At 39.2% G+C, this 12,125-nt stretch overlaps 1 protein-coding gene across 1 annotated transcript in view; it reads left to right on the top strand.

Annotated features, from left to right (window-relative positions):
* GEMIN8 (gem nuclear organelle associated protein 8) overlaps positions 1-12,125 on the top strand; it is a 28,123-nt gene that overhangs the window by 7,173 nt on the left and 8,825 nt on the right. The window contains exon 4 of the mRNA XM_085323099.1: positions 1,190-1,631. Within this exon, the coding sequence (XP_085179225.1) occupies positions 1,190-1,631 (442 nt within the window). The remainder of the gene's footprint in view (positions 1-1,189; positions 1,632-12,125) is intronic.

The following is a 12,125-nucleotide window of genomic DNA, read 5'->3' as shown; positions in this document are numbered from 1 at the left end:
TCCAAGAGATCATTGAACTGGCACCACTCTGTAGCCTTGAAACAGATCAGGAAAACACATTTCAAAAAAGTTTTTCCTTTTTTTTTTAAAAAAAAAAAACTAATAAAGGACCATAAATGTCACATTCACCTTTGAGAACCTCAGCTAATCTTCCCATATGCCAAAGCATGATTTAATTAAAATTCTTCYGATTTAAAAGTACAGGCGTTCCATTTTGGCCCTGAAGGAAGCTTTTCCTCTGGAAATTAAGAGGTGAAAGAAGCCTCAGTTGCCATGTGTGTTTTAACTGTGTTCTAGGCCCTGGTTTACCATATGGCTTTSTTAAAAGAGCTTCGGTGTTCCTCCTTTTTGAGAATAGGATGAGGCAGGAGAGAAAATGGTCTGTAGGAAGAGGGATTAWGGCTGGAAGGACCAGGATTTTGGTTGCTGGTGAAATACTAACAGGGTGAAACTGCTGTTTCAGGTAAAGTAAGATTACCTGGAGGGCAGRAGATGGTATGTTTCATTTTATCCCTGAAGACCTGTCTTTCCATGTACTTTGTCATTGGGACTTTATTGCTCCTTTTCATATGTTGGTTATTGATGAGTAGAAAAGGAAGATTTACTGGCAGCTCAGTACTTGGCTGAATACAGTCTTGTTTTCARCTGAAACCATAATGGATATATGAACTTGACTGAGTTGCCATTTGACCTTTTCTGTGAAAGTTATCTTTTCAGGCAGATGGAGGAAATGTGGTACTGGATAAAATTAATGCCTTTGTTTAATATGGAGGAATTTTAATCTCTTGTATTTTCTGAATTTAGAAAGCAGTTACAGGTTGTAATGCATACACCTTGGAATGATCCAGTTCTTGCAGTTCATGATGAGCAAGTAGCGAAATGTGAAATATATCCACTTTCACCACAGTAGCAGGAACACTTGAGAAAATCTCTTCTGTATACTATTGCTTTATTAGGAATTCTTTATTGATAGTTGATGAGGAAAAAGTCTCTTGTAAGAGTAATGAAGTGTAATACATTTGCACCGTATAAATACTTACCATTCTCATTCAGGTATGTATTGTTTATCATAGGAAAAGAATGACTGATGATTAAAAGGCAAACTTAGGGCTTTCCTTCACAGTGTTTCTCCCCTCAATTACTGTTTGTGTTCTCTTTCTTCCTTTTTTTCCCTCCCCCTGCTCCCCAGGAGAAATTGTCACAGGAAGACACTGARCCATGGTATTTTCAGCAAGTGTATGCAAGATACTGGAAGCACTATGATCTAGCCATGCGCTGGATGCATAAACACCAGAAAGCCTACAGGAAAGCCATGGAGTCCTTCTATCACTTACCATGGCATCCTTCTGCAACCTCTCCAAGTAGCCGTTACTCAGATTGGGATGGGAATGACCTACCACATACTCCTAGCTGTTTTTCTAGCTACAGGCGGTGTGGCAGAGCTAAGTACCATGGTGGAGCTCAGCAGTACAGGGTTGCCCACCCAGGAAGGGAGGATGCTGATAGGGACTCTGAAATGCAGGAAGGCTCTGAGTCCGAAGAGGAGATAGAATATGACTTGAGTAACATGGAGATCACAGAAGAACTTCGCCAGTTTTTTGCCCAGACAGAGAGGCACCGGGAAGAACTGCGTAAGTCTGTGTTTGTTGTATATTTTCTGGTGCTTGGTGGCCATCGCGTTGGATGATGGATAACTTCAGTGTTTTAGAGTGTTTGTAACAATTTACAGGAGTAGGGGGCGCTGCAACGAACCAGGCAAAACCTGTGGGTGCACTCAGGTCAGGACCATTCATTAGAAATAAGGCTCGGAAAACGTTAGAAGGTCTTTCTATGAGAGAGAAAAGATGATGACTGTAAGGAAGAGAAGACAATATTCATCTTCAATTCTGAAGAAAATCTGTCCGTGGGTAGAATGATCAGTGCTCTTAATTGCACAGATTGCACTGGTATTTTATTTCAGAATTCATTCTTTTAAGAGTCACTCACTCAGTCTTTCGCATTTTTTTTGCCTTCCATTTCTAACTACCCTTTGGTTTATCTCACAAAATTTGCTTAAATTTTAAAAMAACATTTAATCAGTCAGCTTTTCTGTTAAAAGTATTTAGATATACTTACATTTCAAAATCCAAAATTAATTCATGCTAGATTTTAAAATTGGAGTTAAAGATTTAAATTAGCTGAAGGACTTTTTAGTGCCATTCAGTACAAAATATTGTGAAAACTCCAGAATTTTTAAGGTTAAATCTAATTACATGATATATCTCTGAAAGGGGAACCCAGAGGAAGAACTTTACTACAACCCTAGGGTAAACCTTAATGTACTTTATAATATGGATCAACCATTTTACTTCTTGTTCTTTGGCTAACCCAACAGCAGAATTCCAAGGGCTTCTCTTCTCTCCCTACATCCCTTGGGTCCTCTGCATTCTGTACTGTACCAGAAATTTTTCTTTGTTTTGCATCTTGATCTGGACCCAAACCCTTAAGTAGGGGACATAAGACAAAGACTTGACCATTTTTAGGTCTCAACCCTCTTTTTCCTTTAAGATTTCACAGAAATGAAAAAGCCCAATAACTCTGAGTATCATATTGTACTTTATATACAGTAAATTGTCAGTACAAATGTTGCAGGCAAATTTATGATCTGTTTTTAAGAAACAGCATGATGAAAATAACTCTCCTCATGTAAGTCACATACCAGAATGGTAACTGAATAGATTCCTTTCCAGAAAGGAAATACCCAGAATGAATGTTTGATAGAACTTGTTACGCATATTGAAATAAAGAAATGCTCTAAAAATGCAGAATAAAGACAATGATTGGGAGAAAGAATTAAAACTATGTTAAATTCTTTGATTGGAGTGTATCTAGTAAACTGAGACACCCCAGATTAACTTCACATTTCCTTCGGTGTGGTGTGCAGCTTCTCTGGTTAGTGGAGGAATGTGAGTTAAGGAACTCAGTGGTAGTGCCTGACATGCAGCCCTTTCTCATCAGCATAGCTCTGCTTCTGCAGAGTGAATTTGCTGTTCTCTGAAATCTTCCTTTGAAGAGGTACAGGATGCTTTGAGATGCATGGCTAAGTCTAGAAATGCAGTTTGCTTTCTTTGGATTTATGCTGTTTAAGGGCATGTTAGTGATTAAAGCAGTATCCTGGAAATTAGGAAATCTTGGCTTGGAGATTCTTTTTCACAAATATCCTATATAACATTGATATAACTATTTTATGTCTTCCTGACCTCTCACTTTCTGTTCTTGCTAAAAATATGATTTGATTCTTTACGATGAGCAAGTGGATCAGGAAGAGGCTGGTGACTGAGAATGGAGAGATTTGACCCTTGATCCTTCTACCACATAGGTACTTCGAAGCTTTTGGAATAATTAGGTCTCGACTCTGTGCCGTTTTTTAGCTTAGTTCTGGGTAAGTGTAATTCCTTTCACTTGAGTGACAGTATTGCAGATCTTGGTGTAAATGAAAGCAGACTCTGGCCTTTAGTTTCTGTGTTCTTCAGTTTCTTTGTAGTTTTCCTGATAAAGTGAGGGTAATAATTGGCTGTAATTCTTCAAAGCAAGCAAAAGTGAACAAGTGCAGTGCTTGATTTAATTGAAACTTAAAAGTGCTACAGTACTCTTCAGTAAATGGTGCTATCTAAATGCTAATTTTGCAAGTAATTAAAAATATAGTATGAGCTTGTGCAGAAGTAATTTTCTTTCAGTGGGGAGGAAGGAAAATAAAATACAGTTTTAATTCTGTTGAAATTTATCAGAAGAAATAATACAAGCAGCAGCAGAAGGAAAATACTCATTTGATGAGCTGTATGGAGACCCTGCTGAAGACACTACTACTCTACTTTTATGGGACAGTGTTATTCAGTATCCTGGGTCTGTTTCTGAGCAAAGCAATCCTAGCTTAATGAACCCCTAAATTTCAATGACGTTATCAGGTTATATCTTTCATAATGTGTTGAGGAATCATTTTAGCTTTTTTATCAATCCTCAAGGAAAATGGAGATAATGCAGATACACACAAAAAACACAGTTACTTAATATTTTCTCTCAGACACATTTTACTTCCAATCCCAAACTGTAAGTCTTGGGCCGTAATTGTCCACTGTATGAGCAGATCTGTAAAGGAACTTGGGTGCTATAAAGCTCAGCAGTGCCTGAAATTCAGGTATCTATTTCTGAAAGAGACATTTGTGATGTTGAGATCAGAGTTTAAGTTTTCTCTAAAGTGAGTGGAAAGATTTGGACATGGCAGAGGAGAATGCGTAATAGCCACCTTGATAAGCACACGAAGTACAAGCCAGCTGTTAGGGCATGTTAAGGGGAGGGCTGTGTGTGAAGTTTGCTTCCTCTGACATAGATAAAGGGCTGCAGGTGGAGTTCACAGCCTTTCACCTCTGCACCTTGCTGTTCATTTGGGAGCAAACACCTGGTTTGCTCTTGTTTTAAATTGAAAGCTATGCAAGAATTTGGCCTATGTTAATTGGCAACTTACTGAAATATCTGAAAGTATGTAGGAAACAAATAGCAATGGGACAGAAAGAAAGAGGAATGTCGTGTGTAAGGATGAGAGTACTGGTACAGAAGGTAGAGGACTGATATCTTTGAAGGATGACTGCCATTAGTCTGGTATTTTTGAAGCCCTGCAAAGTTGGGAAATACTTCAGAGCCTTAATGTGGCATATTTTGGCCATGTGTGTGATGGGAGTCTTGATTTACATATTTAGATATAGTTGATTCCCTCATACAATCTGTGTCTCCTCCATATATAAAAAGGTAATGAGATAGACTAAAATGAATCCTAGTTCMTGTCAAACTCTCACTTCTAATGCTTGATGTAGGATCTGCTGGAGGTAACAGTGATCACTGACATCAGCAGAGAAGATCTTACAAACTGTAAGGGTGGAAGACTTAAATAGGGTGAAGGTGGAAGCAGGAAAGGCAGGTTGGTTGTATATACCTGTATTAACATAAATTGCAAAGAGGAGTTTGAAAGTGAAAAAAGCTGCCAGGTCAGACTAACAGAAGAAGAAAACTTCAGGTTTATTTCATTTTTCAGCAGCTACCACAAACTTCAAGAACATGTGGATTTCTAAATGATGCACTAAATTTTAGTTTTGCAGTGAGCATTTGCAGTGATTCACTGACTTGTACAGCCTAGCTGTAAAAGACAGAATACAGTAAGTAGCTTTAAGAATTAAAAGGACCAAAAACCAAGAAAAGAAAATTTCCAAGTCTAACAAATTGGTAAATTATCTAGTTGCATGTATTTTATTTATTACACTTTTAAATTTAACCTTTGAAATACATAGTTTGTCTTTATGCTGTTTTTCTTCTTTCCCCTTTTTTACATAAATGGTATTAAAGAGAAAATGACTAATATAATTGAGTCGATACAGCATTACAAGTACATAGAGAACTATTCTGTAGTAGTCAACAGGCAACGAGATGGTGTCCTTTAGTTAAAACAAAGAGAAGCAAAGGAAACTGCAGTCATGTTAGTTCGTTATKAACAGATAATAGTCTGTCAATTGTTAATGTCGTGACTAGTTTTTTCCATGAAAGCCTCTGTTTGTATTGCCAACACATACCCTCCAGCTTTTCCCAAAATAATATTGCCTAAAGTTTTCTGAAAGGGAATGAAGGGAACGAAGATATTTGTCTCAAATCTGCAATTTATAATTTTTTCCCCCTCGGGCTTCTTTTTCTCTGAAAGATGACTGTTGCCTCTGCCTGTTCCGTGAAGTGTGTGTGATGGAATTTTCCATGTTTTTAACTTACTTGAATAGAACCAAATGGATGAAGCTTTTGATTTTATTCTTCTTTAAAGCCTTTGTGGTGCTTTGGAAAATGCTGACTGCTATGCAGGTTGTTTGCAACCRTGGGTTGTTTCCATTTTCCTTCAGTTTTGGTAAATGCTTCTCCCTGTTTTTCCTCTRCCTCTTTTCCACTAGACCTCAGAGTTCAGATTCTTATTTTTGGTCTCCAGSGTCTCCTTCACTTCTGCTGTACCTTAGTCTGTCAAAGCAGTGTAGATGCTGGCCTTATAAATGTCCAATTGAATTTTATGGCTTTGCCAGCCCTGTTTCACATGAACAAATTTTTGTGTTATTTAGTACTCAAAGCTAAGAGAAGAAAAATGCCTCCCTGAGAGGGAAACAAGAAAAAGTGGCACAATCTTCACCATGTTTRTATTAAAAAAATACATATATTTGCAAAAATAAAGATTCTGAATTGTGTTTGGAAAGCAACAGTTGGCCATAGTTTTATTTCACTTTCATAAACTACAAAGATTTCTTTGTACTTAGAGTATCAGTTTGGGAACACAGATTTTCCTGGACTATTTTATAGTCAAGAAAATGTCCTTGGATCTCATGCTTGAAACAGAGCTTGAACTTGGAAAAATACATAGCTTCGCTATGCACTGAGGCCCTGGGCCTATAACTTGCCTAGCAATCCAGTGCGCAGTGTGCATTATGTTATACAGGTGTACATGCTGCTCTGCAAGTTAATGGAAGAGAGACAGTAGATAGCTTGAGGAGCTGCTGAGGAAACTGAGCTTTCTGTTTTACTGAACTGGGTACAGTTTTGAAGTATCCTTTGCTGCGTGCTCCAGAGAGTCATGTGAGAGTTAATGAATAGAACTGGAAATTGGGGTATATAAAATCTTGTTTGTTCTTTGCCTCAGACTGAGTCTCTTTGGCAGTATGGACATGCCCTGAAAGTATRTAAGTGCAAGACTAGGCGTTCTCTCATTTTACTGTTAGGTGCTAAGGGGTGGCCCAAGTTGGAGCTTGTAGGGGGCATGTTAAAGGTGCTGTGGACTGCACTCCCAAACACACAGCCTGGCCAGTACAGTGGAGCTGAGCCCTGGAATGCTGCTGCCCTGTGTGCCAGCAGCTGCACAGGGCTCAGCTCTTCCGAGCACGCTGTGGGTGACTGGTGCTTGAGTTGCAGCAGATTTATAGCTGGCTGCACAGGCAAAGAAGTTCATGTGCTTCAGCATACCTGTAGTGTAGATACTGCCTGAAGATGAATGCCACGGTGGCAAGCACCTCCATTTCCTCCTGCATTTTATGGAAATGAAGATTGTCTCAGTGGCTGCCTTATTAGGAGAACATGAAACTTTAGAACCTGTGCTTGAATATGTCACCTTTTTTTGTCTGCCCCAGTGTTTTCACAGTAACACAGTGGAGATAGTGTATACCTCAAGTGGTTTGTTGAGAGGCTCAGACTCTTCATATTTATAAGGGATTTTGAGTGCCTCGTTTGGAAGTAAGCAAAAGGCTTGAGTGGTAGAAGAACAAAGAGGATGGTCTGAGAAGAGTTGCTAATCCCAGCCTTTTGCTTAACTGTTAAGTTACATGTCGTCTCCGTGACCAGAAGACATGCTATTGATGTTATCTTTACTGGGCAAGTACAGAGTTTTAACTATCCATTCTCGTAGAGAGCTTTTATCCACAGGTTATTCATGAGTCCATTAGTCATGAGTCAGCGAGAACAGTTAGGTAATATAGTAAATCAGTGCTGTGGTAAAATTCCTTCTGACTGGAATTGCTTCTTGAGGTTATAAGACGCATAGGATGGGACAGATAATTGCTTCTCTCAGCTGCACCTGTCTTTTACCATCCATGTGCCATACCTGTTTTCTAGTGCTCTTCCTTGATAGTTGATGGTCTTGGAAGGATCCTGTGGAAACGTGTCAGTGGCTTGCTGTTTTGTGCATTGTCACTTTTACAGCTCTGAAGGATTGGGACTTGCTCTTTACAAAGAAAATACATGAAGTAAGTCAATTTTAAGTTAGACAAGCAGAGTGCCAGTGTCTGCTTTGTGTCCATGCAGTCTCCAAGGCCCAAACACATTGCTGTGATGTACCTGGGCTCTGCAGAGCTTTGTCAAGGAACTCCCAAGCAGATCCCAGGGCTGAGAGGCCATATGTGGAAAGGGAATCCCTTCCCAGCCTTGTTGTAAGAGCAGAAATAGCTTTGAGAGGGCTGTTACAGAAGGCTCCCTCATATGGGAACAGTTTGGTAGTGCTGGGGGCACAAACTCTACTTTTACTGAGAACTAGTGCTGGTAACTTTCCGAAGGCAAATCTGCCTGCTTGCTTATTCCATTAGCATCTGCAGCTGCTCTGAGTGGCTCCCCTAGTTTTCTCTTCATTCTTCGTCCCTGCAGGGGAGCCTGTGAAAGCAGCTGCAGCTGCTGTGGAAAAGAGCAGGTGAGACCATGCTGTCAGACACAGCTCTAGAGAAAAGTGATATAAAAGCTGCTCTGTGCTAGCTGCTGGTCTCAGGCAGTCTGTCTTCACAGTTAATGCACTTTTCCATCGCCTCTAAACTTTGTTGATTACTGGTTCCAGGTAGGTGCTACATGCAGCATTTCTGGATCCCTGAATGATTTTACTTTTGGAGGGAGCTCTGACACAGTTCTGTGCTAATGACTCTGAATTCAGACCTCTTTTAACATGGTACTTTCAGCCTTGTAAGTAAACAATGGCAGTCCAAGGGACAGAATATAGGAGCAAAGTATCTCAAATATTTAACATTTGAAGTCTTTCTTTTTTTTATAAACCTCTGGTACAGATTTGCTTGAAGACACGTAAGTTATTCCTGCTAATTTTAATAGGGTGTTATTAATGCCAAAACTTCAGAGACGCCATTTCCTTTTCAAAGTCTTTCGCTGTTTGTAGTCTTGTCAGAAACATCCAGATGGAATACCAGTCCGTTACCATAATGGAATTGCTGGAGCTCTGGAGGTAGAAGGTGAGAGTTCAGAGACTTCTGCCTGGGTCTTTTCAAAACTCGCTTCCTCACATGCACCAAATCAAGTGAGAGAGACAGAGGGTGTTAAGCTACCCATCTCAGATTTGGGTGACCTTTCCAGACTTCCATCATGACCTTGCACATGTCATGTAGGACTGGAGCCACAAAAGCTTTCAACATGGGTAGAATTTAGAAACAGATATGCAAAAGAATAACTCTTCTCTTCTAACCATACCTTCAAAGTAAAGGGGGGCATGTCGTTCATACTCAAAGGAAGACATATCTTAAACCTAAGTGTGCAAGGGAATGTTGTCAGTCTGTCTTTGCCACTGGCTGGGTTGAGTACCTGAGCCACCTTGTGATGCAGTCTTCTGTGAATCCCATTTCAAGAAGTCTAAATCACCTTCTACTCTAGGAGTTTGTGTCCGGAGATGCTTTGTGGATTTAGACCTGTAATATGGGGATAATAGCCCTCCTCTGCCTCTGAGGAACACACCATGTGAACTGCTAAATATAGTTCGATCCAGTTGTTCATCAATGTTACAATTGTTGTTTGCTCCCCAAGTACTGCAGCCTGTTTAGCCAGTGTCAGAGCTTTCCCCTGATATTTTCAAGGAAATAAATCTTAAGTTGTCGAAACACCATTCTGCAGTGCGCTGAAATCATGGCAGCAATTTAAAATAAAATACACTTTTGATTGTTATTCATATTTAGCTGGATGAGAACCTCCTGGGTTTAATTTCATTTGCAATTGCTGAAATGGTGGTTGTTACTCTGAAAGTCAGCTGTGTATTCACATGGAAAGTGGGGAGATTTTACCAAGGCATGTAGGTCTCTGAAGAATATTTTGGGCCATGATTTTAATATGGTTGTCCACAAATGCTAACAAGCCACACTGCTGTTCACCCACTTTGGACAGGCCTTGAATATCACATTCATTTCTAGGAGCAAATTCTGAAGCAATTGCTGAGCAGTAGTAAAGCAAATGCATTGGAAGATTTGCTTTAAAATTCCTTAGTTGTTGTTACTTTGGGATTTTCGACCGGTGGCAAGGCTGAGAAACTTTGGATGAATCCGAACTATGAAACTGCATCCAGTATCAGAGCAAATTGGTGGAGGAGGTGTTGAGGTGGTGGCTAGAAGAGCATCTGGCTCTTGGTGGAATGCAAGAAGTAGTATCTACCTCTTCCCAATCTTCCCACTTCTCGGTGGTTAAAGCTGGTGATTTGTATGCCCTGATTTTGTGTTTTTTTGCTTGGCATCATCTATTGACCTCTGTTTTGAACAGGCTGTGAGCCTCGATGGCTCTCTTCTTATGTGAAGTCTTCTCTTCATCAAGTCACTTACACTTTCTTCCTGTATGAATTGCCCCATTGAAATCACTGAGGGAGACATGAAATTCACACTTGCTAAGAAGTGTTGGTATTAATTTTCTAAAAGGCAGAATGCCAACTGCCTTTTTGAAAAGAGGCAATGCTTAGCTTAGCTTAGACTTATGCTTCCACAACRGACTCTTAAATTATTTCTTATGTCAAAAGTACGATAGAGCCACATCTGGAATTTTCCTCTGGCATATTTTCTGTTTTTCTATTGTGGTTTTTAGTCCTAAGTGTAGCGATTAACCTTGGACATTTAAGTAACTCCATTTAATTTACTAGACTGCTTAAGTGATGCTAAGTGAAAAGCAGTATCAAAAACAGAACCCAAGGGTTTAATATGTATTAGGTTTGTATGCTTCCTAGTATTGCTTTTAAACTCTTATGATGGCTTGAAAGTACCAATTTGTCAATCAGTATTGATGCCTGTAAGTAATATTATTTAGCACAGTAGCAGTGAGCAAGCAGCAAGCAAAGGTCAGAAGTAAACTGTCTTAGCCCTTTCTTTTGCAAGTTATGCTATACATTGCTGATTTCTTTAGTTTGACCTTCTGTCTAGATGCCCCTTACAAAATGATTGGTCAGGATGCCCACTGTAGTTTACGGGCAGCATGACAAACATATGCGTTTACTTGATGAGATTAATTTTGTCTGGATCAGTGTTTTTATTTAATTCTGCTCGTCTGCAGTAATATTGGCTAAAGGAGCTGCTGGTAAACTGAAATGTTGGTTCATAGCCTGAATATGTTCTGATTTCTTTAAAAGAAAAAAAAAAGGAAACCCAACAACATAATTGCAATTTATCAAAAATATTTAAAAAACAAAATTTTTTTTGAAAATAAAGTAATAGATTTCCTAGTATATATTATTGAGTTGCTTTGCCATATCTTAAAATAAAAAAAAAAAAAAATACCACACTGAATTCAGCAGTGTGGTCTGTGGCTGGAGTCAGGAAAGGAATTTCAATGTAAAGTTCTAATGTGAGAATTTTGTTCTAGAAAGCTGATGCAAACTAAATCTTTTTTCTTTTTTTTTCTTTTTTTTTCCCCTCTCCCTTTCCGCCTTCCCTCCCTAGCACTCTATACATCATGGAGCACTTTCTTCTAAGTGCATGTACTTAATTTCTATTCAGAGCACATGTAAAAGCTGTCTTGGTAGCGAAACTCATGTTCTTCATTGTTTTCATTTATTTATTTTTGTTAAAGAAGCACTTCTACATTTGAACATTCCTTTGAGAAGCTGAAATGTGTTCACTCTCCTCTGCCTGTGAGATGYATATATGTATGTGTGTATACAGATACAGTTATAGAAAGATTTAAGTAATCCTTCTGTTTACTCTAGCACCGGTGTCTTTGTCTGGCRTCAGCATTGTTGCCATCAGTGACAGATTGGAGTTGTTCGGGGGGATGGGAGCACAGAGTCAGCTGGTCTGTGTCTAATCTTATTGCTATAGGCTTGATCCTTACTAGAGGCAGCTGCCAATGCCTGATCCTGCGCTAATTTCTCAGTAGTGGTCTGCAACTTGCTGGCTTTTTAATTCTGTCAGATGGCACGAGTGTGTAGTCTGGATAAATTTTCCAGCAGTGTCTGTGTTTTGTCATGTGAATGTTGGTGTCTGTGTSGTGTAAGTGATGCAGAACCTTGGTTACATTGGGCTCATCTAGGTATTTTGTATCCTCTACAGAGCTGCCAGAGATAGCTATCTATCTGAATATGGATTATGTTTATAGCATTGTAATTTCTACAGCAGGCTTTTGCTTGAAATTACACCAAGCAAGGTGGCTTCTTAATATTTATTAGTTTTGACTGTTCAACTGATTTTGTTGTCAGGGACAAGAAGATCCCTTCTTAAGGGTTTCGTTATGGTAGAAAATAGAAGAAAATTTGAAAGAAAGGTTATTTAGCTGGACAGTAATCAGTATAGCCTATTGCTAGTTGAAACAACACAAACCGTCAAGTTCATGTTTACATCTAGGAT

The sequence above is a fragment of the Rhea americana genome, unplaced genomic scaffold (assembly GCF_003343005.1).
Source record: "Rhea americana isolate MKP2758 unplaced genomic scaffold, rheAme1 scaffold_82, whole genome shotgun sequence".
In the NCBI taxonomy this organism is placed as follows: domain Eukaryota; kingdom Metazoa; phylum Chordata; class Aves; order Rheiformes; family Rheidae; genus Rhea; species Rhea americana.
This window is presented reverse-complemented; position numbering and strand designations above follow the sequence as displayed.